At 37.3% G+C, this 27,823-nt stretch overlaps 1 protein-coding gene across 1 annotated transcript; it reads left to right on the top strand.

The window, feature by feature from the left end:
• The first annotated feature begins 1,846 nt into the window (after positions 1-1,846).
• LOC145905687 (3'-5' exoribonuclease HELZ2-like) lies at positions 1,847-27,776 on the top strand. Its single transcript, XM_082992954.1, has 56 exons — positions 1,847-2,331; positions 2,532-2,575; positions 2,867-3,022; positions 3,200-3,338; positions 3,879-4,024; positions 4,789-4,975; positions 5,154-5,264; positions 5,437-5,518; positions 5,775-5,894; positions 5,992-6,153; positions 6,336-6,505; positions 6,741-6,953; positions 7,080-7,245; positions 7,374-7,474; positions 7,704-7,917; positions 8,493-8,656; positions 8,865-8,967; positions 9,470-9,655; positions 10,151-10,246; positions 10,317-10,441; positions 10,526-10,650; positions 10,841-10,989; positions 11,217-11,292; positions 11,510-11,718; positions 11,857-12,033; positions 12,462-12,521; positions 12,795-12,952; positions 13,445-13,682; positions 13,971-14,017; positions 14,330-14,487; positions 14,691-14,886; positions 15,101-15,263; positions 15,425-15,521; positions 16,137-16,280; positions 16,666-16,815; positions 17,056-17,234; positions 17,718-17,885; positions 18,104-18,231; positions 18,778-19,026; positions 19,613-19,742; positions 20,121-20,302; positions 20,653-20,823; positions 21,053-21,384; positions 22,139-22,282; positions 22,600-22,710; positions 22,983-23,163; positions 23,422-23,687; positions 23,925-24,050; positions 24,263-24,467; positions 24,701-24,828; positions 24,901-25,007; positions 25,361-25,495; positions 25,792-26,028; positions 26,420-26,582; positions 26,794-26,961; positions 27,152-27,776. Exons 1-56 carry the CDS (start codon positions 1,931-1,933, stop codon positions 27,268-27,270), a joined length of 8,862 nt encoding a protein of 2,953 aa, XP_082849080.1. The 5' UTR covers positions 1,847-1,930; the 3' UTR covers positions 27,271-27,776.
• Positions 27,777-27,823: the final 47 nt, after the last annotated feature.

Here is a 27,823-nt window from a genome sequence, read left to right on the forward strand (position 1 = left end):
CACCGCAGTCAAACCCATTTCGTTGTTATATACTTTATAGGTGTTCAAAAATTGCAATTTTAAAGTGTAGATATTGTTTTGCAAATATTGGACACCTTGCTGATTGAAATGTTTGTTATTACAACTCATTTTTGTTTTTTTCGTGAGTTAATGCTTATTTTGTGTGAACACAATTGTTTGAAGCCGTGTTCATTCATGCGTTAAATAATTTCGGTTTTAACCAAATTCCATTTCGCCGAAATGACGGTGGTTATTGTTTGCAAGGTTTGTTGTAACAAAGGTAAGAAAAAGGAACTAGGTATTACTGGGACAATAGGGGCATTTAAACCTGGTCTTTGTTAATATAAAACACACCCCGACTTACGCTGTTTATTGAGAACGACATTAACTTCGTGCGCGCTGTCCAAAATATAAGTTACCGATAACATATTTAAAGTCTGTCTGATAACTAAAGAACTGTCCAGCAATTCTTCATCAATTTAATTCGTCGAATATAAGTGCTAGCACGTATTAAAAGTGGTTAGGAAAAGCAATTAAGGTATGTATTCCCTTGTGAGTTATTCAATTTTAATTAGGACTTTTGAAATCTTCTGTTTGCAATGAGTATTTGTAAGAAGTGTTTTTAAATTTAAACAAGAAAGTGAAAGCTAATATGCTGCTCTATATTATGTGCAAACGTTACGAACACAACTACGTCCATCAGTAGTGTTGTTACTACCCTGGCATGTTGTAATGTTTTACAATCTTGGTTGCAGCCCATCCTCAAATTGGACTGGTGATGGACACAGTCGTGTTCAAAAAGTTTGTACACAATGTACAGCAGAATATTACCTTTAGCTTTCTTGTTTAAATTATTAAGCTCCAAGTATTTTGCACCGAAGTATTTTTAAATTAAAACCATATCTTACACCTTAAGAAGCGAGGTTAGCTCACGAAAGAGTGTAGCTTGTTTTAAGTGACCAGTCTGTCGCAAAAAAGTGCACCAGAATGCACAAATAAAACCAAACTTTGTAGAATTATCAGTGCAAAGGTTTCATAGAAGCAAGCAAAGTTTTCATAATAGTATAAGCCACTTACTGCAATATAGTATTGGACACAAGAAGAAAAATAAGTTGGTAACTCTAATGCTATCCATTTATTCAGTGCTTTTTGTATCATCAATTGCAGCTTTACAGGATATGTTTTGCAAAACAAAATTTGACAAAATCGCTGACTATCAATGTGGTCAACATTCCGGTTATTGCATTTGTCAATTGTCAGAAACAACATAAAACAACACTCAATGTAGCACTGGCTTAATGAATTAAAAATCAAGCATTTTGCTCGTATTGGTTGCATTAAAATGACTGTGTATTTGACAACTTTGGGCTGTGTGTTTTAAAGACCTATACTGTGATTCAGCTGAGACATTACAAACTACTGATCGACCGAAGGCTTGCCAATTTACATGAAATCTAACACACAGTCAAAAACACCTGTGAGGAAAATGAAACTTTGTGTACAGACATTGGGTGGTGGCTAAAGCAGAAATTGAGTCTGTTTTACTGTCATAGGTTAATGTATATTAAAGTTTGAGTCATGAAAAACATTCATTGCATGAAGATATGAAATTAATGTCTAACAAAATTTGTGTTTTCACAATCATTGTAAACAAATTGTTTAACATCACGATAAACTGTTCAATGATGAGATATTCACACAGTGGTGCAATATCAATATTTGTTAGTGTTTATTTAAGGGGGGATTTTAACCTGTACATGGTCCAAAGGTATGATGTTTACTGAGCAAAGGCAATCATTGAAACTGAGTCAATATTGCCTTTGAACAGCAATTTATTTCTGTCTGATTAAATTACATCCATAATAACACAACTTTGTCATTTTAGTTTTTTTAGCAAGTTTTTACATGTAGTGGCCACATAGTTTTCAATATGTCGACACTACAACTTTTCATAAAACTTGAAACTGCCGAAAACACCAACAACAATAAAACTGCTTTGCTTCCATTTCAACAAGGATTTGACAAGTTTTTCATTGACTTGAAAGATGCGTTTGACAATAAAACCAATCCAGTTTTCTTGATAAAGTTTGCAAAGGAAACAGATGTGCCGGCCATAGCTTTGTGTTATGCCCTTTACAAGGAAAATCTCACCCCAGGAGAAGTATCTTACAATGCCAACAATCTGGAAACCATTGTTAATGTCATTACCATGGATACAACAGTTAACATGGTGCTGAATGAGATTTCCCAAAGGATAAAAAAAGAAGTCGTGAAATTGACTTCAAATCGTGAAAGCAACTTTCCATATGTGAAGGATTTAAAGTTTGAAATGTACGTCTATTAGTTTCTATAAAACTCCTGCCTGATGCTGACACTTTTCTTGTACATGCAACCTTTGTTCAAAGGACATTAGGTCCTTTTTTACATTAGGTAAAACAGTTCAAACTTGTTTTCGTATCTCTTTCATTCCTTGTATAGAAAAAATCTCTTAACACTTCAGACAGAAATTATTTATGTTTGTTCCATTTCAGAAAGAACGTTTTGATGGAAAAGCCCGAGGAGAAATCTGATTTAGGTAATTTTCAATAAAAAGAGAATTTTTCTCCCAGAAAATAGTAATATGGTCGTCTAATTCGATAACCCACAAGTCCATGATTTATCAATGCCCATGCTGTTTAATGTCATCATGTCCATTGTTCAAGTGTGAAGCAACAAAATATAAAAAAAAATATAATATCACAGCTTGCTTAAAATAAATACATATTTTATTTTTACTTAAACTTAAATAGAATGTATAATTAAGACAATAAAACTATTGATGACAAAACAACTTTCACAAAGCGTACAATTTTGCTGTTGGTTGCAGATGCCCAGTCTAGTTCTTCTGGCGTGTCCACACAACATGATGAACCCTGCTACCAACTTGCAGCTGAACTGGATTTGAACGATAAAAATCGACTCTTTCTAGCTTGCAAGAACTGCTATGCTTTGAAACCTCCTATAGTTATTCACCAACATAAAGGTACAATGGTTTTCACTTGTTTAACATTGCAACACAACCTTGTTAGGCATGTGTCTAATACGCACTCCACACATATATTTAATATATACAATTTACATATATATGTATAGCACATGGGTGACAAAAAATAATCTTATAATATAACAAAAAATAACGTTGACACAATTTTTCATGTAGATACCCAAGAGTGTAGTTGGTGTGAAAACAATGCCACAACCTTGCTTCACGAAGAAACATACACTGTAGATGATGATAAGTTTGTTGAATATTCTGTTGTCCGTAAATATGACGATGAACGCGAGGTGGAAGAATGCAAGTATGTTGTTGATGTGGTTGAACAAAGATCTGCTGTTTGCTGGCATTGTTACCAAATACCTAACAATTAAAAGCAAAATTTACATAAAAAACTAATACTAATGCTAATATTTACAACAGGGGTTTCAGGGACCATTATATTTGACTTATGGTGAAGTAATTAAATCTTGTCAAATAGGTTGATCCAAGTTAAATCAGGCATAACACTAAAACATTTCATGTTACCATTTTTTAACCTGAGTGTATACTTACAATGTGTTGCCCCTTCTGTATAAGATAATAATGTATAAATTTTGGCGAATGATATTAATCTGCAATGTGTAATTAGGTAAATATTTTAAACTCAGAGTAATAACAATACCAAGCACTTTTTAGTTTTGATTAGCAATTGAGATATATCCTAAATTGCATTATTGATGATGTACAACTTTATTGAAACTCTTACTGTACTGGATTAATGTATTACTATGTAAACAAGGTTTCTACCAAGGTAGCATTGTCTGTATTTACTTATTATAACACAAGGTGACCTTGTTTGCAGAAACAACTTTTCCGCTTCTTGTATTGATGGTGACAACTGTCGTTATGCTCACAGCCCTGATGAAAAGAAATTGTGGGAATTTGTGAAGGAAAATTCACAAAGTTGGGATGAGTTAACTTCTATTATCTCCCAATGCTTTCCAAAGGGTAAATTGTAATTTCTAATTGTTCTGGAAACTGTTTAGATATATAAGACATTCTGCACATTCTGGGTTACTCTTTGGCTTTCTCATCCTGGGTAATCACTAATTGACACAGACTGCTTGGTTTTGTCATATATGTTTGACTTAGTAGGTTATTTGGATTAATGAAATAGATAATTGGTGAAATCAATTTCTATCAGGCTGAGTGCAGTATGTAATATGCTTTGACTTGGGGTCTATTCATATGTGAGTTTGAATGTAAACTCTACATAAAAGGTCATGTACAACAAGTGGGGTTAAAAAAGGCTGAAAATGAACCTTCATCATTGTAATACCTTGTGTTATATTCTATCTAATTAAATAACACTGGAAAGTGTCAATCACATGAGCCATTTTAGAATGCTGAACAGGAAGTTGGGGGAAGGCAACATCCTTAGTCAAAATCCAGTCATTTTTTTGCCACCTGTTTGGTCATTGTAACCCACTATCAACACATTGTGAAGCCCATGCTATTTTGATGTCAGAAATGTATTAGTTAGAATCCAGTCATTTGCTTACCACCTCCTTGGTCATTGTATGCCCAAAATACGTTGTTTGCACACACTTATGAATGCTTAATGATGGTTTATTAATTTATTGGAAACAATTCATTCAAAAGATTGTGTGAACAGTACATACTCTGTTTTTATGGAAAAAATAGTATATCCACAATTTTGCATCACGTTTTCAAGAACTAAGTTTGCAATTAGAATATTGTTTTTTTTTCAGTTGAAACAACCAATGGAGTATTCCATTGTGCGATCTGTCGGGAAAATTTTAACTCTGGACAAGACTTTTCCCATCACTGCGACGGTTTGCAACACAAACAAATGTCTCGTTGTGTTGATGGGAAATTGAAGTGGAAATATAGATTACCACCTAATCTCAAAGCAGAGAACCATTATCTCTGTCATCAGTATGTTTGCTTCTTGTCATAAAAATACCTTATCTACACTGATACATAAATTATTATCTCCACAAAAGTTAGAGAAACGTATTTCTTTTCTTTTGACAAAATTTAAGAGCTTGTTGGTCGCAGTAAGTATTATTGCTCCTTTTTTCTTGACCAAAATTGTGTTTTTTTCGGTCCTTAGCATTGAAAAGGACAACGAATGTCCTGATGGTGATTCTTGCCCGAAAGCTCACTCACCTGAAGAACTTGATGAATGGAACAAGCGGGTGAAGATCATTAGGGACAAACAAAAGTATGATTCCATTAGAAATCAACAGTAACTGTAAAAAATAAAGCAGTTTTAAAAATACAAAATTTTGATGTTGTACCTTTGATTGTATGACTTAAATGCATATTAATTATACTTACAACTAGCCACAAATAAAGCCATCAGTTCTCTCATTTACTATCCCACTTCATTGCAGGTTTGCGAGAGAAAACAAGTTACTTTCATTTCCTGTACAAATATCCCAGGAGTTTGATGAAAAAAGATCCACTGCATCGGTGGTAAGTGCAGAAAAATAATCAAACATATCATTAAGATCCAAAAAACGTAACGCGATTTTGTGCACCTTTGTGCATAAAATTATTACTTGGGGCTTTATGAGATTTTGCCAAACAGCCCACTTCTCTTAGCTAGATTTTTATACATTGGTTGTGTTACATTTATGCTGCAACTATGTTAATGTACATTGAATCCTAAGATTTTATTAGTAATGCGTATAATGTACTCACTAGTTTTATTGTACTTATTTCTATGCAGCTTTCAGAAGTAATGGACGAAGTAAAATGCTCAGTAAGGCCTAATGTGAAGCACATACAGCATTGTCGAACAAATGGCATAGTGGAATGGCAGATAAAGCTCAACTCCTTGGATACACAGGTTTGTATTTTTAATGATGTGTACTTTTGTATTTCAATCAAAACAAAAATGTTTTTAGGTATTTCTATTTTCAAAAATAATTGTTTTTTTCAAACAGAACAAATTGAGTCATGTTGCATTGTTACAACGCCATGAAAATGATTTCTTCAAGTTTTGCAAAGTGAGAGGAAAGAAGAAAGGGCAGTTTACTTCCCATATTGATTACACAATGGCTACAGATGATACAAACAATTTACTTCATGGAGTGGCAAAATTTCGAGTTAGTGCTGCATAATTTATTGTTTCCTTTGTAAAAACATCAAAAAATTAACTAAGATTTCTATTTTTCTTCAAAATCTTTTTTTAAAATATTATGATAGTTTGTAAAAAAATCTATTATGAAAGCAAATTTTAGTTTTGAAAACATTCAATTAAAATCACTTTTTATCACCCACAATTCAGGTAAAATTCAGTGCTGCTCAACCAGGAACATTCTCTGATGTTTTGGTTTTTGAGTTTCGCAAATGCCCACGACCAGCGTTAATGGTTAAGTTTCAAGTCTTCGTTGGGGACAAAATTAGCTTTCTGCCAGAACGACCAAAACCATCGCAGCACATTAGCTGGGAGAACAGGTTACAGTTTTATTTCCTTTTTGATGTTTTGCAAAAATGATTGTAACTTTTTTTTCCATTCTCACAATCTTTGACATTTACTCATTGAACATCAATACTTTTTGCACAGTTTTGTTCCATTGTTCATTTCTTGAAAACATCGTTATGAAAATCCCTATTTTTGCCCGAAAACAGCTGTAAATGTTTTCTGCACTGAATACATTTCTCCTCCATAACTTATCAATTTGTGTTTTAGACCCATTGTAGATTTTAAATCTGAAAACCAGAATGAATTTGAGGGAATCATGAAGGAGCTGATCATAAAGTACAAAGCACCTGAGGTTGCACTTGATTATAAGGAAGATGGGAAAGATTTGGATTCAAAAAATCTCACAGCTGAAAATTATGTTGATGAAATGCACAGGTTTTTATACAGAGAGGAGGCAGCAAGGAAAAAGGCAATTTCCAAGTAATATTTACAACCTTTAATTTACAAGTACAAAATACAGCAGAAATAAAAAAATTAAAAATTACAGAAGTGGAATATGGGCTTAAACAGCAAGGTGTTTGCAATTTCTTAATATCTCCATTGCAGAGCCCACTGTTCGTGCCACATAGGTTTGTCAGAAAACTACTTCTCAATGAATGGAGGTTTATGTTTTACTGATGGAAAAGGTGGAATATTTGGGATATTTCAACTTCCAAGTAACCTGACTCGTGATACTGATGAAGGATTGCTCATCCTTGAAAACTGTCAAATGGTGAGTTTAAACACAGTTTGGAGATTGGACAAACAGTAACTGCAACATCATTTACCTGCATCGCACCAAACCTTTCAAACACAACCAAAGTTTCACTATAATGTTACTGACCTTATTTTGTTTGCAAGGTCCTTCTTTCAAAAACAGACAGTGATGACAGTTCAACTGTATATGAAGCAAAGATTGAAACAGTGGCTGCAGATCATGCTGTTCTTAACATCAGTAAAAAGTAAGTTTTGTATTTACTGTATGCAAAAACTCTGTGCGTATAAGCAACATGTCTTTTGCAATACAATGAGGGGTGTTGTGTTAATAACGTTGTAAAGGGAAGTAATATAATTTCAGTCACTTCCAAATCACACACATTTTGTGTTTTTTGTATTTGTATTTACTTCATATTAAATATATTTTCGTTTTTATAACTTCTTTTGGGACAAACCTTGCATTCATTGTTTCAGTTGCGTGGAAGCATGGAATCTGCAGACAGGTCGAGTCATTGAATGTGACGTTCAGTTTCAACTAGACAGGAGATTGTTTTGCATGAGCCACGGCGCACTCGACCAACTTCCTGAACTGGGTCGACTCTCAATGGTTTGCCCAGAACCCTGTGACTTCAATGCGCCAGTCAAGCGGAACAGTGTTAAGTCACGTGCATCACTGGACTTACAACAGGTGATTTTATGGGTTAATGAATAAAGTGACACTCATAGTATTCGTATGTATTAATCAGTGCATGACTAACACTTTATTTCCATATGAATAATTTGTGGATTTCCACATAAAAATAACTGTTCATTTTCAACTGATGCTGCTGATAACGCTTGTTTCATCGTTGCTTTACAAAGTATTGCAATCAACTTCATGATTTAGGTATTTTCTTTAAATGCGTGGGTTTGTTCAGTGTGTAAGCTAGAATGGCTTTACACAGCTAACAATGCATGGTGCCTTTGTTTACCAAAGTATTGATTTGTTTACTGAACAAGCATGAAACTTTCGATTTGTAAAATTTACCGGACCTTGGGTCATACATAATACTAGTAAAGAGTTTCAAATTTACTACAGTTTTCCAATACCGAGTACATCGCTTCTCATTAGAAATACGCACTGGGCTCAAATGCTGTCCATGAACTGTTTTCAGTACCTTTGGGCATTGAAAGGTTTTCTTTGGGTCAACACTGCTTTCATCAGTAGAATAAATTTGTTTTTGAACAAGAGTGAAGCATCTTATATATCATAACTTTGTACAGAACCGTGTCCTTGACCATCTGACGTCAGACAATGTAATCCACCCCTTGTTTGCTGTTGTTGGACCTTTTGGTACAGGAAAGACTTACACCATCAGCCAGTGTGTTTTGTATCTGCTTGAAAACGATCCTCGGTCCAAGATACTGATATGTACACACTCAAACACGTGAGATATTCATATCGTTTTTACACAAGACATTGTTATTGTTTTTTTTTCTTTGTTTGTTTGCTGTCTTTTTTAAGTCACTATAAAATGTTGTTTTAAAAGATGAGTAATTTTAAACCATGTGTTTTACAGTTGTTATTTAAATCCTAATGAAAGATTCAAAACCTGCAATAGTCAACCTCAATTAAGCAGTACTTAATTTTCGCAGTGCTGCCGACTTGTACATACAGAACAACTTCACCGCAGACGAATGGGAGGGAAAAATCATCAGGGTTTATTATCACGACAGATCACTTAATTCAGTTCCTCTGGTAAGTTAACTTCCTTTTCAGTGTCTTTGGTAAAATAGTTTGTTACAATCCAAACACAATATATATATATATAGAGAGAGAGAGAGAGATAGACTTTTCAAAAGGAAAAACAAATTAGTATCTCAGGTTTGAAACTTCATAGACTTATAAGCTAACGTTTATATGTCTAATTGTTACTGGCACCTTGCTATAATGTGAGAAAGAGTTGCTATTTCTCCATATGGGGGTAAATGTGTGAACACAGTCAATGCGTACACTGCCAGATGTGATTTTGAAACTAACTTTACAATCGTCGAACCAACAATGCCTGAAATGTTATGGAAACCATCCACTTTTATCACAGGAATTATGCATACCTTTCAGTTGTGCTGGAACCTTAACATAATTACTATGGTCAGCGACATTTTGCTATGGCTTTTATATTTCAAGTAATTCATCACAGTATTTTGCAACACTAAAGTGTGCCCTGTCTGTCCCTAATTGATTATTTCCTGAATGACAGGAAGTGCACAGATTCTGTTTGAAGAATGAGGCAAGTACACAATTCCGTTACCCAAACACGAAGGAGATTCTCTCGGACAAAGTAAAGATTGTCATCACTACGTTCGCCACAGCTCTTGCACTGGGTAGACTTGCAACTGGTTTAACTGGAGCTTTCACCCACATATTTCTCGATGAAGCTGCTCAGGTATTTGGCCATTCTGCTCTGCTTCCATAAATCAATGCGAAAAATAGAAGTGTTGTGATGCATGGCCAACATAACACACAACATAATTATGAACAAAATCCTGTTCAACAGCAACTACACTTGGGTGCACACTTTGGGTGGTGGTATAGGAAAACAGTTTGTTAAGATTATAATTTCATGATATGCATTTCACTGTGTGTTGGCATCGCGTTTAAAGAACCAATGTTTTGTTTACTGTTGTTTATACGGAAAGCACATAATTTGTTACAATACCTTGCATCTTTGCAACCATGTCATGGCTGGATATTGTTCATTTACTTGGCTTTGTAAAGTAAAAACTTTTCAAATAAAGTAAAAACATTTCTGATAAAAGCATAGTTTTCCAATATTATTGACACATTACAAATCCTAGAAGTTTTTTTTAATATGTTTGTACAGTTGTGAATTAAGTTACAATGTAAGCGCCATGTAAACACTATCTTTCCATGTAAACAGGCGATGGAATGTGAAGCGATCATTCCTCTGACCTTGGCTTCTACTAACAACACCAAGGTGATTGTTGCCGGTGATCACATGCAGATTTCACAGAAGGTAAATCACGATATGTTAACGTGCACATGTTTGTTGACATCTGTAACAAGGTATGATGCAATCGTTTCAGATGTACAGCAAGAAATTTGGCTCAGAGTCCCATTATACCCTGGTGGAACGGATGTACACAAGATACAAAACTTTCCCCCGAAACTTACATGATAGTCTTTATACTTTCCTCACCAACAACTACAGGTTACACAAGAAAACTACCTAATCTGCCTAAATATGTTAATATTTTTGAAGAATTGTATATATCCCAAACTATTTCGTTTTTAGATGCGTGCAACCAATATTGTATCTCATTCAAGAGGTTTTCTACAAGCCAGGTCTTCTGAAAGCTTGTGCAAACGAACAACTTTATTTGTCAGGATTGAATCCAGTGCAGTTTTATCACTTAAAAGGTACGGACATTGAAATATTCAAAACCTAAGCCCTTGATCTCAAAACACATTGCAAGATACTTGCAGAAACTGATGGCAACAAAATTATTTTGTAGTGGTCCTTTAATAAACTGACTTTAACGTGAAACATTTTGTTTCAAAGAATTAAATTGGTTGCGTTTCTAATACAAAGCGGTTGTATAACTTCCAGGAAAGTGCGTCGAAGATATTTCAAGCGGAGGTTTTTACAACATGGAAGAAGCCGAACGAGCTGTTTTCGTAGTGGATGACGTCATCAGAAATTCGAGGGGGGCTTTGGAAGAGAGTGACGTAGTGGTTGTTTCATCCTATTACACTCAGGTTATTTGTTAGAAATTGCAGACAGACGAAAAACTATGATATGTAGTACGAAATTGTTTAACGAAATTGTTTAACGTTATTTTTACACCTAGTGTAAGCTGGACACTTTGATCTGCTTTTGTGTTGTGCTGTCAGGTTACAGTTTTTTGATTTCGTTATTCTCTCACCTACAAACTATTCAAAGATTTTAAGTCAGATTTGAAAATTTCCTGGCTTGTTTGTTTCAGGTTAAATGCATTCGAAACCTGATGAGAGCTCAACGGAAATCCAGAGTGAATGTTCGTAGAGTGAGGGATGTACAAGGTATAAATATATCGAGTTTAGTTTTTTACATATTGGTCAACACCACAGTTGTGATTGCGAGAGTTTTTGTGTTCAATGTTCAAGTAACCACAAAGCCACCTCTGCAAAGTAATAGTGAAAGATAATGCGATTTTCGGCTGACTGGTGTGAAAAGGCAAACGAATCATAGCTAAACGAATGTGTTAGGATGTGAGGTACGTTTGTTTGTACATTTCAGGCCTCGAGTACAAGGTTGTAATCATGAGTTGCGTTCACTCTCGAACTTCACCTCAAGACACAACTGGTTCAAAATCTGGACTTCTCTCTGACGTAGGACTGCTCAACACCGCCATCACGCGGTCGAAAGTTGCTGTGATCGCCATTGGTGATGCAGTCACTCTGTGTTCTGTTGGAGGTTGCCATATGAGATGGGATAAATATCTCAGAGTGAGTTCAGTAGGAATTTTGGTGCAGGTTGTTTCGTGGTATTTCGATATTAATCACAAACAATCATTTTTTACTGTGGCAACCTGTTAGCTTGGACGCTACTGCGTTGAGCAACATTAAATTGTGTGTTGTCTTCAGTTTTGTGATCTGAACCGTTCTTTGTGGCCTCCAAACGAGTCTTACCAACATATAAAGTACGAGGTGTATGCAATATCTCTGCTTAATCCGGACGCCCAGGGCTTTGTGCCGAGGAGACGAACTTCCCAGAAACCTAGACCTTCAGCATCTTCTGACATCCAACAATCGGCAGAAGACGTAACGAACTTCTTCATTCATGGTTTCGTAATTGTTTTGAGACAAACAATGCCTCTGATGTAAAATCATGTGCAAACGTTTCGATTATGTTTGTAACCATTTTCAACGCACTAGAACAATATTATCACACAATATTTATTGGCACTAATAGTGCTATTCATGCTTCCAGGCATAGTAAATAAATGAGAATTGTTCTTCCGACACACTATTTATGAGAGTTTTTTTATTGTAACCAACATTTCGTCCACCATACGGCGAGACTTCCTCAAAGTTATGTCGCAACAATAATACAACAAGCGCATAAAACACAAAATCGCAAGAAAAACGTAAGAAAAGCACAGATAACATTGGCACTGTAGTTTTGTTCTTTGTTATAGTTGGTAGATGAACGATAAATGCTTTTAAAAACTCGTTTTTTTTATTTGTAGGAAGATGAATTTGTGGATTCCGACAGCAACGAGGATGACGACGACAATTACGAGCATGAAGTAGGTTTGCTTGGAAGTGGGGTAAAGATAAAAAAAAACAAATATAATTTTAAACGTCTGGGAAACGTAGAAAGTGGCAGACGACAGTGTCTTGTATAATCTTTCTGTTGGAAGAATAGAAATGTTATATTTGACTGATGGAACAGTCAATTGCTGTCTTACTCAAATAATATTACAGCTAATCGTTAGCTACTCTTGAGTTCCCTGGGTACTGATCCGTCGGTTAACACCTGGCAGCACAGGCTGATAAACTACCAACGATATTTTTTTCAGGATTCACTTGCCAGAGTCGACGACAAAATTCTGGACGATATTCTTGAGAAACAACTCGGTTATCGACCAGAAAATATCGTCGTGAAGGTCGACAGAAGCGGTTTGGAATATCTGGGAGCGATTAAGGACGATCCCAATGAACCGAAACCTGATCTCAGGTTTGCTTTATTGGATTATTCATAGTTCCGCCTTATAGACGTAACGTTTCTGGCTTAGTTTTGATAGCAAACATGAAGATCAGAAAATAAAAAGTTTTTTAACGGTCTGATGTCGTTTCAAACGCTTAAAGACCTCTTGTTTCATTTATAACAGCGCCTTACTGTGGTATTTACCTTTTTTAAAAAGCCAACGCAAAGTACTATCATAAATACCTTGTAACCTCCAATAATTCCAAATCAAATCACCTTTATTTTGTGCGCGAAGTTCCTACGCATACGAACAACGACCGTGGTGCATAAATTGGCACCGATATAAACACAATCGAGTCAGGCGCTCATGGGGTCAAGTGGTTTACAGGCTTCGCAGCCCAGGCATTGCAAATCCTGCCAATCATGCCATTGCATGAAACATTACTGCGTTGCCCATGGAGTCAGATGAAATACCACACAAAAAAAAGCTTCCATTCTAATGACCCTGCTTTTAACTTTCAGAAATCACTTTCGTAAAAAAACAGTCATCCACCAGAAGTTCACGTTGGGTCAGCTACAGGATCTCCTGATTAATCAGCCACAAAAGTACAAGCATTGCTACCTGAACATGCTGACCTGGTACTCGGCAGAAGCCATACTAAAGGAACCCGACGAAGATTTAAGCAGAATATCTTTGGAGACAAGAAGGAGTCTGGGTCGAGCTTTCAACAAAGATGAAGTTGTTGTTCACGTCATTCGGGTATCCGCTAACAACCAAGCAATAAACTTACTTGAGCCATTTTATGCAAATAGTATATTTTATTCAAATTAATTTCCCACGTCCATCGTAGTTCCATTCGTCTCCTCAATTTTGATAAACGCATTTATTCGGTTGCTAAGGGATGGATTCACGCAGCTCTGTAGGTCACATGCCTGGAATGCCGAGGGTTGTGAGTTTAAATCGCACCAGCGACTTGTTTTGTATAATGTTACAAATTTGTTATTTTTTTTGAAAAACAAACAAACAAAAGGCTTCTTCGTTTTTCAGATTCCAGGACGGCCTACAAACGGGAAGGTGATTGGAGTTCTGTCAAGGTAATTTCTTCTTAAAAGTTTAACTCCAATACTGAGTAACCACATAGGTCTTTCCTTTGTAGTGATGACATTTACAATTTATTCAAAAGTTTTATATACGACCTATGTTTTACAAGGGTAAGTATGTTGAAAATACTTTGTTTCCAAATTATCTTAATTTTTCTTTAAACTTATAATAGTATTGAGAGCTGCAGATTCAACACGTAAGGTCTCGTCAGTGCAGCTGGCTATATGACTGCCTGATATCCAAAACTGCTGAAGGCTCAGCGATCACCAAAACCATTATTAGAATACAGGAATTGTGTTAAACAGATACAAGGAACCCCGCAGTAGGGAGTTCGTATGCATTCCCGATCAGTACAACCCGATGTTCATGTGTCCTGTGGATTACAAGGTGGCCAAGTTCATCGTCCATAGAGAAAAAGGCGCAAAGGCGGATAAAGTCTGTGTTTATCGTTTCACTGCCAAGGGTTCGTATTTCTACTGAACATTTTTTCAATTTTTTTTCTTTAAATGGGGTTGATTTTGAGTGTGAGGTTTTAAATACAATAGTCAAATACAATAACAGTTAACTGTATCGCAGGTATGTGAAAAATACCTGTTTGGTTTGATTTTCCCTCAGTGCCATAAACAATATCAGCCTCGATTTTAAGGATTATAGTACTGTTTGCAGAAACATTGAAAAAGCTCTTCGAAGAACGTGTTGATCTGAATGCTTACACAAGAGGCGGCGGAAAGCTTTTCATCGTTAGATATCTGAACTGGAGTGAATACAGTTTGTACCCGTACGGATACGTGGCGAAGGTTATAAAGGCGGCTGAAGCTGAAAGATATTTCGCAATTGCCTTTGATCGTCCCACAGAACACAAGTTAGACTCTTTTGAATTGTTTTATATCTTCCCAGATCTAATTCAAACAACATGGCCAAAGAAACCGATTTCACATTATAAAATTATAAAGAAGGCTACGCTTGTTGCTTTTTCTATTCCATCTTCGAAATTGTTTTAAGCATAGATAATGGCTGCGACTGTGATCTCATAATGTCCACAATATCGTAAAAATATCCCACTTTTACTCCTACAGGCCCCAAATGGAAAAGAAGGCAGAAAAATTGGAAGATATCAACTCTGAAATAAGGAAAGATTGCACCAACCTTTATGCGTTCACAATCGACCCTTCAGGATCCAAGGATCTGGACGACGCTTTGAGCATTGCGAAATGTTCCCAACACACAAATTGCCACGTGGTATTTTTCCTTGTTCTTTTTTATATTCATCATCTTTGTATTGATTTACCAACGTAACTTTATTTCAAACCCTTACTTCGGCCATAAATCTTAACCTGTATGCCTTCCTTCAATACATGTTGATCATTCACATTACTTTCTTCTGTATTTCCTTATAATAGATCGGAGTCCACATCGCTGACGTGGCGTCGGTTGTTCCATTCGGGTCTGAAGTCGACAAAGAAGCGAGAAGACGCGCCACAACTTTCTACGATCCAGGTGGGCATGTCGTCATTGTAAAGAAAAAAATTGATAGTCTCGCTCGTTGCAAATTAACTTCAGTCCAGTTATTTCTGTTATTAAAACCTCCAAAGAAACGAGTTGTTGATATGTAGGCCAATGATAGATATGCAAAAAGCAAAACGAATATTTTAATAGTCTGTTCTTCTGGCACATTAAAAACTTGTATTTGTTGGTTGTGTGCTGTACCAGTACCCTGAGGAAGCCTTGTTGGATAGCAGGCGAAACGTCGGTGAATACAAGTAACGTTTTAAAGTGCCAGAAGAACAGACTATTAAAAACTATTATACCTGGCAACAACATTATATTTGCAAAACGAATAGTTTGGTTTATATTTTTATTCTGTTTATAAAAACCAAGGATTTATCTGTATGGCTGTGGATACGATATTATCAAAATGATTGGTAATATGTAGCCTGATGTTAGATATAGTTCATGCAAGCAAAAATAATTGAAATTAAGCGAATATTTACTAACTCAATTGTTCCCCCAGTTTTAATATTGCATCCTTGAAATATGTTTCAACTTGCGAAAAATAATATCCTCTTTTACTCAACCAGTTGTCTTCCATTGACTCGATTTCATTTTTTTCAGAAATAATGAGGGACAATAGAAAGAATTCTCCAATGTTGCCACGAATTCTAAGTTCAGACAAATGTAGTTTGTTGCCTGAAGAAACGAGACCGGCCATTTCCACATTCTTCCACACCTCAAAACCTCTTGATGTCTCCGACTCAGGTTCGTGTAAAACTTACTGCTGATAAAAACAATTAACTACACAGGATCGGTGAACCAAGCCACTCTGGTAGGCTATTGATCGTTACCGTATCTATAGTTGCTGAGTAAAACTCTTAAGTCAATCTTTCAGAAAGCTCTGTTGAAAGTGTTAAAGACATCATAAAAACGAGCTGTCTGAAAGATTGACTTAAAAGTTTTACTCAGCAACTACTGCCACGCTTTGACAAAAAATGGGTAAATCAAAATTCTATGGTGTCATTTCATCCAAGTAAGTAACTTTTATGCCAGAACGTCTGTTCTTTTAAAGTTTACAATGTCTGGCAGCAACAGGAGCACTATAAAATACCTGTCAACGATATTTGCAACTTTTTGACCTATTGTTTAGGGTTTGATGTTCCAAGACCTCAACTGACAAAGATTCGATCGAGACGACAGATGAATTATAAAGAAGCTGAAGATCTTCTTCGGGAAGCGAGATCGAATCCTCAGGAGGATCTCTGCGAAGTATCAGACAACACTTTGTCCCAACAACTATGTATGTGACTTTTATTTTTAAATCTTAAAAATCTTTGGGAAAGTGAACTTCATGTTCTGACGGTTCTTGCAAAGGGGTCCAAAAATATAAGGATTACGTTCCAAATGATTTTTTGACCAACTTAGAATAACTTGGCGTCAATTTTCTGCACACGTGCCCTTCCGTTGCTGCATATCAGTCCGTTACAATGAAGTTGAACTTCGCAAATATCTTCAGCTAATATGAAGTTCTTATTCCCAGATGAAATCTGGCGTTATTTGTTGGAGTTGAGATTCTCCCGTCTAGGAACGAGTGCCTTCCATCACCAACCCAACTCAAACAAACTTGATGAATTCTTTGATGAAGCTTCAGCTCATATGTTAATTGAGGAAGCCATGATAACTCTCAACGCATGCACGGCAATGTTCCTTAGGAAGGAGGTTAGTTTGAACTCTTCTGGAGGCGTGAACGTGAAGGTTATGTTACTCAATATACAATCACCTTAACTTTGTTAAATACGGGCAAGATGTTGGCGCACAAATTCCTTTAATCCAGTGATTCCCAATCTTTTTGTGGTTGCGTACCACTTGGAGGTAAACAATTTCGACGCGTACCACCTGGTTGGGGTGTTACAAAGTAACCTAGTGGATGAAGTAACAAACATTTAATATCACTTACGATTTTTTAAACTCGAAACGCGTACCACCTAGAATGCCGCCACGTACCACCGGTTGGGAAACACTGCGTTAGACTTTTATGTACAGATAGAAAGTTCTTTGTTTATAACTTCTCATGTTGACTGATAATCAAACGTTGTCAAACCATAGTTTGATAATTTATATTTTACCAATAGTGCCAATATACCAGAAAAGAGAGGTTTAGTGACGTAATACTGAGAATTATAAATAAACATTTCATTTCAGAAAAGTGACTTTCTCCTGAGATGTCAGGATATTCCTCTTGAAGAAGAGTGGAGAGGTTGGAGTGAACGTTATCGTACCCAGATTCGACTCTCCCTTGATCTTAAATCTTCCTCCAGTCATCTCGGAATCGATGAGTATTTTCTTCACAGCGAACCAATCACGAAACGCGTAAGTTGATTTGGGTTCAGGGGTTCCATCCTTCCAGGCACCCTAAGCACACCGGAATGCTTAATAGTGGGTCCAACAAGCAACACATCACCTTTAAAGTCAGCATGGAGAATGTTCGAAGTTTATTGTAACGATAAGACATGTTTTTTTTTTAAATTTTAACTTTCTGGATTTTTCATCTTTATAATCTCACGTCAAATTATTTTTGTCCCCTGCAGAAATTGAACGTGATGCCGATGTTGTTAAACAACATTAATGAAGCTATGCAGAGAGGCGACGTTGATTCAGCTTTGATTTACTTTTCTTGCGATCAACTCCAGCCTTCCATCTGTCCCGCCACCAACGGGTAATCGTTTGTAAATATTCCTAACAATATTGAATACAGGTAAATTATACGTAGAAATGTTACCACATGACAAGGGTTAGGGTCGCTCTATCGCCCACTTCTCGCCTGGTTGCGATGCCGGTAAAATTAACGATATACAGGATATTAAACATACCTTTGTATTGGGTTTAAATCTGTGTGTTTGAATTCATCATAGGGCCAAAAGTGGTTGCTACCGATTTTTCTATAACTTGACAATTTTACCCCAAAATCTTTGATCCAGTAATGGTTGCTTTCTATGGTTGATGTTTTGACCATGCGTGCCAAGAAACTGGATGAATGTAAAATGAATAATATTTGGCTAGTTCCCCTTTAAACGTTACATTAAGCTCTGAACTGATTCGTATTGGAAGCAGCGAACATGGTTGCACTGTTTGCTGTAGTTGTACATCGGTCGAAGCAACTATTCTGCTGTTGCTTCCATTATTACGGATGCGTTTCTTTGAAAAAACCAACAGTTTCAACTTAAACTAATTACTGGTTAACTACCGTCATGTGTTTGTTCAGATTTATTGCAATGCAAAAACCTGCAACGCTCAAGACCTCATCCACTTTGAGCGACCACCCAGCTTCATCCCATTCTCACTTTCAACTCCGTCTTCCGTTCTACTCATGGTGTTCTTCCCCTATCCGTCGCTACACAGATGTCATAGCCCAGAGAGAGATTATTAAAATATGCAAGAAAGGTGCCAACGATATTCGCCAAAACGGGATCGTCACGCTTGACGGAAGACGGGAAAAAGCAAATATCAACGAGTAAGAATTTTTATTGCAGTAAATTTTGGCCCGCGGTTACATTGATATTACAAATGGTGACGACTACAGTACAATTGCTTGTTAATGAGCGATTGTTGTCAGACAACATATATACCAGTAAAGATTGTTGATTTCTTCGTGGTACTGTATCTCTGAATTAAATCTTTTCTAAATTGTATCGAAATTCCCTAAAATAGACTAGGTTTTCTGTAATTGTATTGTGAAAATATTGTAAGCCTGCTTATAGTATATACCTTAGGGTTTTACATACAAGTAACCTGAGTGATTTGGTTCTTTGTCAACCGTACAGGCCTTACATCCCGCTACCACAAACCTTTGCCTGCAGTGCTTCGTTAAAATCGATTTTTCAACAAATTAGCTGACATCAATTCAAGGCCTCATTGAATTCTCAACGAGCAACGTTTTGCGTCTTTACAAAATTGCAGAGATTGAAATTGACCGCAAACATGATTCAGATACTGCGCTCCGCTGTATAGAAAACATCTCAGATATAGTTACTAAACACACACTGACACACGGCAATAAGGCTGCAAAATAACGGATATTTCTGTGTGTTTTTTTGAAGAATTTGCAAACAAGTGTCATTACGTCAGAGTGACGCAAAAGAATACGAAAGAGAAATGATGCGTTACAGTGTTGCCAAACTCCTTCAAGATCAAGAGGAGAGATTTTACCAGCAGGCTTTCGTAACTGAGGTAAAAAAATAAATTTGTAGAACTTTAAGCTCCTGCGTCACTTCCGACGCTCATATTCATTGATTGCCGCTTTTCAAACTGAAACTGATTCACTTTTAAACCATTTGAAACTTCTGGGTCTGGGAAGCTGACACATGTCATCTGTGAGACTGACAAGTGTCATCTGTGAAACTGGCACATGTTTTTTCGGGGTTTTTGCGTAAAAAATGTTTGTAAAATTTTGTTTGAAAAAGTATTTTCTAACATATTTGAATATATTGAATACAGTTTATAGAAGAACCCTTAACGTGGGTAATATTCTTAGCAAAATATCAACAACAAACGAATAAAGGTTAAACAAAACATTGGACTGAATTATTAAATCCAACTGTTTACCAGATCACCAACAAAGGTATCCAGTTCATGTTGGTCAACAACAAAGGTTTAAGCAAAGCTTCGACTCACCTCGAATATTCACCGCTGTTGACGAAAAGGTCGGTGTGGAAAGAAGCGGAGAATGTCAAGTCATCTCGACCTGGCGAAAAGATCTTGGAACAAAATGAACTCGTCTGGCATTTGCGGTAGGTGCGCGTTGGAAAGAACTTCACTAAAATCAAGATCCATCTATATTTGGAACTAAATCGCGATGTGATGAAAAAACTAACTTTTCAGGTGCTCCAAACTTAAACTTATTTACCACCGGCTTGTAAGGTGACGGACTTTTTGCTTGTGCCAATTTCAACACCTCCCACAATGCACTGGTAGTGATGCCACACATAATTGTTACGGCCAAATCAGTGTAACCACTGCATTTAACATACAACCTTCCGTATCAATCCGCAGAACACCGTGCCCGTTATGCTCAGGGTCGTAATCTCAACCTCACCAAGAGAATCTTTGCCAAAGTATTATCGACGTATTGTATTTTCAGGTTTTACGTCATACAAGGACAAGACAAAGGTTTTGTTCATTCCCACTTTGACCGCACGGTGGTGCCAGTGAAGCCAGTCCTGGAACTTGTTAATTTTGTTTCGACCGCAATCAACTCCGGGTCGACTTTTGGAGACGTAACAACGAATGAGATCAAAGAACATTTGAGAAGGTAAAAATGAAAACGAGTTTTCATTCTCTTAAACTTTGTTAAATTCAACACTTCGAGTTTATTTTGGTTCAAAATTTGTTGTCGTTATTGAAGTGTGTTGACCAGTCGTGTAATACAAGAAGCATCAAAAGGAGTACGAGTACCTTGTAAAGCTAAAAAAAGCTCTTCAACCTCAATATCTGATTTTCCTGTGTGTGCACTAACTAACCTTTTTTTGCATTGTGCTCAGAGTTATCAAGACTCAGAGGAAAGAGCCAAGGTGTTCACGAAGAGCGGGCGGACAAAGCGGGCCTTGTTACGACACAAACTGCGACCGGAAGGAGAGCGGATGCGGCGACCACATGTCCTTCAGAACCAAGAATAACATACGTCACGTACGTGTGATTTCTATGGCCGTTGATCAGGGATTTCCCCTTCTGGTGCAACTGAACCCGAAGATCCACAGAGGAATGTTGCAACCGACGGTTCAACTTCTGTGTTTGGCGGATGATCTTGATGTTTGTTTAACTCACCAGAGCGACGCCGTGGGAACGTTTGCGTACGACGTGAAACCAGTGAACCGTGAGTGCGGGGATGTTGTTCCATACAAAGTGTTTTTAGTGGAATGTTTTGGGTTTATAACTCGCATGATTGTTAGCCATGCAAAGCGGCGCCGTGCGATCTTTCATCGCGTTAAATGTTTTACATTTCCTTAATAACAGCATCTTCCCGCCAAGCCCAAAGTCAGATATTGCTTAAAATGAAGTGTGTTGATTACGGTGGAAGAGATCCATGGGTGGTCTGTCAGGTCAGCAGTGCATCTTGGCCATGTTGTACACTCTAATTCAGTGGTTCCCAAAGTGGGCGCCAGCGCCCCCCTGGGGGCGTTTGCAATTGTACGGGGGGCGCTAGGAAATAAATGACCGATTGGTGGGCGCTTGGTGACAGGGCAAATTTTCTCTTATAGCGTAAGTCAGTGTTTCCCAACCGGTGGTACGTTTACCACTAGTGGTACGCAACCGCATTCCAGGTGGTACGTGAGCACCTTCCCGTAATTTGCGGGTATAGTTCGAATTTAAAAATTTCGTTATGTTTTTGTCTGTTCTGTGGGGCGTTGTTAAATGACTGAGGTGTTTTGGGGGCGGTGCAGAAAAAAAGTTTGGGAAACACTGCTCTAATTGCTGAGCTCCCGAAGTTCACTTGGTAGAGCGTTGGGCCTGCTAAGCCAAGGGTCGTGATTTCAAACCTCAAGGGAAGTTTGATTTTTCAAATCTTTATAGGAAAGAGTTCATGGTCAATCGCACATTATTCCTTAAATGAACCAAATTATTTGCAGTGAAAGGTATGATTTACGACACAATGGAGGATTACGCCAACGCTTGGCTACCTCTTCTACGCTTGGATGGAGTTCATAATGCTGTGAAGGAAGCAATGTCTGTAACATATTCCGGCGTTGCAATCGCGTGGAAAACGCCTGGAGGTGAGAAGGTTTAGAATTGTTGGAACTTATTAGGAGTGTAATTTATCACAGTTTAGACAATTTGGACAAACAAATTTGCAGAATAAATGGCACTTTCATTTTTTGTCCCAGCTAAAAGTTACTTGCATGCCTCCGTTTTTCACATATTTTTTTATTTTTATTTGCCTGGCAGCATATAAAATATAATATGCCTGGCAGCAACATAATGTTTTTCACATAGTTTGTCAAGTTTAAATTACTTTCGAGATTAACTAGGACAAACATCTGATAAAGTGTTATTATTTTTGTGATGTCTCTTATAATCGACTTGCTTTCAGTTAAAGGAAAGTTTAGTTTGAACAGCCGTTTCTGTGATGAACGAATGATCGACATCCATCCTGACGGCTTCGTTTGCATTCGTGTGAAGAATCGACCATCTAGAAACAAAGGTAAAAAACTGTGCAAAGGAAAGTGTGGTGTTAACAACAATCTAGTCTAAATTGTCTTTCAATTCCTAGGGTGAAGCAGACAAAGTACGTTATCTTGCCTAACGAAAACCAATCTTAGAACAGTCTGCCATTATAGCGTTTTTTTAGTATTACATATTCTAGGGGGGTCAGATTGCCCTATTCGCCCGAAAGAAACCCTTAGGGTTATAGCAATGTAAATTATTGGCTCTGTACTTTGACCCCCTTGTGATATGGACTTGACATCGACGCAGGTGGACATTTTACTTGGGTCGCTCACGCCCTCATCACCAAAGTAAAAGATAAAAAAGATGTGCTGGAAATCTCCTTCAAGATCTGCAATTCCCTTCTGTCCAATGTTGACGCCGAAAGTTCTGTGTATGCAAGCGATACTCTGTGGACGATAGAGCACATCCAACTGCAAGCACCACACAAGTTAGACTCTAGTTTGTTTGTTTTAAGTTGAAATTGAAAGGTTTAATTTTGAGTTTAAACTCGCCCCAAACAAATTTTCAGTTTTCAGTACACATATTTCTATTATTATGATCCAAGTCCATAATCCTTTAGTGGAAAACAAATTGAATATGCCTAGAAGGTTTACAAATCCACAAATAACCACAAGCCTCTGTTTAAAGTTTTATTGGAGCCCCTACGTAAGTATATTAACCAACACAAAACTGTTCCCCTCGACAGACGTATGGCATACGCATTGCATGAAGTCATGAGAATGGATGAAACCAAAACGGATCCTATAAAGCAATTTGAAATAGCCCGGATGTTGTGCATTGAAAAAAGACCCGAAAGTTGGTTCGTTGATTTCCTCACTAGGAAAGTGAACAATGTCCTGGATTCTGTCGGGAAGAAGGTGAAAGGTTTCAGTTTCTCTCTCAATCAAGTCCAAACCATCCACGTGCGGCAAGCAATGGGAAACAAGCTGTCATTGATACAAGGACCTCCTGGTAAGAGATGGTGTCCATACAACTGTTTATACAGGCATCTCATATCTCCAAGCGACCCAATATACGAACTGATTGTTTTGGTTTAAATCAATACCAGAGCAAACGTTTAAATTGTTTGCTACACCACAAAAATCGTAAACAGTTTGTTTCAGCAGAACATGTACTACCAACGATAAACTTCTACGTTTAGTAAAAAATCGCTTGACATTAACCATAAAGGTAGTAACTATGTTTTAGGAACTGGAAAATCTTTGACTGGAGCTTACATGGTTTACTACTTCCGGCAAATGAACAAAGCAACCGGAAATGACGGTCTTATAATGTATTGTGGTCCTTCAAACAAGGCGGCTGATGTAGTGGCAGGTGAGGATTTTGAACAAATAATTAATTATTCAGATCGAGCCTTAAATGCAGCAGCAAATCTGCAGCCACAATCACTCATTACTTTTCAAAACAAACTTATTTTAACTTTCGAGCAACGCGAAAGGCATGATGTTCAATTAACTCATAAGCTCTCCTGGCAAGATAATTGAAAAACTTCAACTGCCTATGATAATTGTTACGTTGTTTTTCAGACTATCTGTTAAAGTGCGGATTAAGAATCCTGAGAGTTTACGGTAAAATGATGGAGGAACTTGATTATCCGAATCCTCTCAAACCAAAAGTTGGAAAACAAAACCAACAAAATCCATCGAGGAAACTCGACTCGATTACTTTGCACAAAATCATCCGGAAAAGTTCCAACTCACGTCATCTGGACATCCATAAATATGATAAAATGTGAGTAACCAAAAAACATCAACATTGTGTCTTTGTGAAGAAACACAGACCAACTGTTATATTATAAGTGGTTGTTTTGGCAAACGCATTCAAGAAACATTAAATCAGTAATGTAGGTACCAGAATAGATGTATTGACATGCTGTAAGATTTGGAGCCTCGAATAGGTTTGCTTTGAAGTTGAGATCACACGATTTTTGTTTGCAAATTTTCTGATAATTAATTTCCTTTTAGGTTTCAGATTCCCTCGTCCGAAGTAACAATAGAAGACTACGAAAAGTACCAAAATTTAGTCGCTAAGGCCAAAGGGGAAGAATTACGTCGTCATGACGTCATCATTTGTACCTGCACAGGGGCTGCAAGTGAGTTGGTTGAAATGTTTCATAAATGATTTATGCAAAACCTCAGCAAAAGCACCTACGCCTGCTTAACAGTGACAACTTTGAGAAGCCTCTCATACTCTCATTGCATCATCGATGAAGCGGGCATGTGCAGTGAACCGGAAACACTCGTTCCGGTTGTTGCTTCGGATGCCAAACAGGTGACCTAGTCTGGTATTTTTCATAAAATAATTTTTTTTATTACATCTTCACCGCGTTGCCTCCACAACTAACTTCCTGTCTGAGAAATTTTAACTCTTTTTTTGCAACTTTACGTTATCTTGTAACATGTGAAAAGAACTTTACATCTGTCTTTATGTCCTTCCAGTTTTGTTTACAACGTTATAGGTAATGAACGTTCATACAATAGATACTGAACGTTTTTTCTAAGTTGTTGACCATTTTCTCGGTGTAGTAAATTTGACATGGTTTTGAACTAAATTAGTACCGAAATCATATAATAAGAGTTCTTTGAGACTAGATGATTCTACGGCCAATTTGTTTGCACTCAAAGGTGGTGTTGATCGGGGATCATCAGCAACTTCAGCCGGTTATTCAATGTGACAGAGCCCGCGAGTTCGGGATGGGAGTTTCGATGTTCGAGAGGCTTCACGAGGAAGCAAAAATGCTCACCATCCAATACCGAATGGTAAGTAGAAAGTAGTTTTGATGTGTGCTCAAGATTTATTACTGTTAATTGCGTTGCATTTTTAGCACGAAATAACTCCAGCCCCAATTGTTTCTCAATGGCTGCGACTCTTTGTTAAAATGTGGCAGTGGCTGTGACACTTTCTTTGTTGTTTTGTAGAAAAATATCAGACACTAGCCTTGAAGCTGAGTCTTTCCTTGCGTTAAACTATATTATGTAAATAGATTTAAAAGAGAAAAACAATGCATCACCAAGCTTGATTATGAGATGTTATAAGGTTATGAAATAATTTTCAGAATCAAACCATTTGCCGTTTTCCATCCGATCACTTCTACCACCGCCAACTAGACACTGATATCTCAGTGGTGCAACGAGAACTAACATATCCGGGGGTCATGGAATATCCGGTGGGGAAATACCCTCGAAACACCGCCATCTTCGCTCACATGGAGACAGAGGAGGACAGCAGTTATAACAAGTTCGAACATGGAGGCGTCAACTCCAAATTAAACAAGGGACAAGCTAAGGCTGTGGTTCGTATACTTTTTATCAGGCGCATTGTCATAGAAATGTTTTAATCCAATTTAGCAATATTATACTGATCAGTTCCTCTCATTATATACATCTTATCCTGGTATTAAGTTGCAGGGTGGCCAGCATGTTTGGTCCTGCATGTTTTGATCCCGAAACAATTAACAAATATTTGATAAAAAAACGCCAAAAAGCTGTAATTGTTGGCGATTACAGCAATCGTGTTTACAAGCATTGCAGCCTAGTTAGATCGGTCACCTATTCCCTCAAAAGCAAGCTCCCGTGGAGGTTTGAACTGTCAGACCTGGGCTAACCGGGCCCAACGCTCTTTCCACTGAACTACGGGAGCTCAATGGGTTCACGACACCCATAACATTATGAATTATGTCTCAGGTGAAGATTTTAACGTGGTTGCATCTCACCAAGAAAGTTCCACTCGATAAGATCATGATCCTCTCCCCCTACAACGCCCAGTGTTATGAGATAACGACCGCCATTAAGAAGGAACACTCACACTTTTCAAGTGTACATGTCGGCACTGTGGTTACAAGCCAGGGTATGTTTGGTGTTATGTTGTTGGCTGAATCTTTCCATGTTTGTAAAGTTTGTTGTTGTTGGTTATACTGTAGCGTACTTGCCTGAAAATACCAAAGTAAATTTCTGTCATAATTTACCGACAATCCTGTTTGATTTCTACCCTTTTTAATATTTGTTTTATCCAAGCTGGATCAGCCACTTTTGTTAATTTACTGTGTTTTCGTTTTTAGGAAGCGAATCTGACTACGTAATATTTTCGACTGTTCGTTCGCCTCGACCTGAAGAAATCGACGAAACGGCGCCCCTGCACTGGCGACGTAAATATCTCGGTTTCGTAACCGATGCCCACCAAGTCAACGTAGCCATTACAAGAGCAAAGAGCGGCCTGTGCATCATTGGTGAGAATGAGATAATTTTGTCTAAAACAGGAAAAATGGTTATCTCGTAATTCATGCTGAATCTAACGTTTAAAATGGTAGCAGGGTTTCACAAAGTTATTAGGATTTGCGAATTAAATGACTTTTCGCAGATAGTGCTGTTAAAAAAAACATTACCGATTTGCTCATTATGTCTTGAAAATACTTGCAGGTAATAGCAAGGTTTTGGAGAAAGACATTGAGACGTGGGAGCCGTTGATTGGAAGTTACCGGGCAAGAGGAAGTGTTGTAAGGTTCGATTCCCCTCTAGCACCGTGGAATAAACTTTAAAGTGTGGCTTTGTACATTTCTTGCTTTGTTTGCCTTTAATTCTTCAACAGTTTTTGATGTTTTTTGGGTTTATGTGTTTTATAGAAAACATTATTGGCCTATTAGTTGTAAAGCAGATCATTAATCGTGCTTTTAAGGTTTTTAGCTGTTAGCCAACATTGCCTATGCCGCGTAGTGACTTAACACTGTACATTTTAATACGAAGTGCACTTATACGTACCTGCGATGCGTTATGTTAGGTTTGAGCAAACCCGAACATTCCAACATCTCAAAGCCTATTTTTCTATCCCCGTGTAATCTTTAAAGACTTGTTCCTGTGTCTAATTCCACAATCTATCAATATTTGTGGCAAATAAGTTCCATTTCACTTTCTTTAGTATCTCGTTTCATTTTGTCTGCAGTGTATACGACTGTGATGTAGAATAATTAGGTACATTCTATTGATACGAGCAGTGTCGACTCTAGTGCAGGAAAACTTTGTGTGATAATAAATTTCGTTATGTTCATTGCAATGAAGTAGTGTGCAGCAAGATAAGAGTTTTTTGTAACAAAG

This window comes from Ascidia mentula, chromosome 6, assembly GCF_947561715.1.
Source record: "Ascidia mentula chromosome 6, kaAscMent1.1, whole genome shotgun sequence".
Classification (NCBI taxonomy): Eukaryota; Metazoa; Chordata; class Ascidiacea; order Phlebobranchia; family Ascidiidae; genus Ascidia; species Ascidia mentula.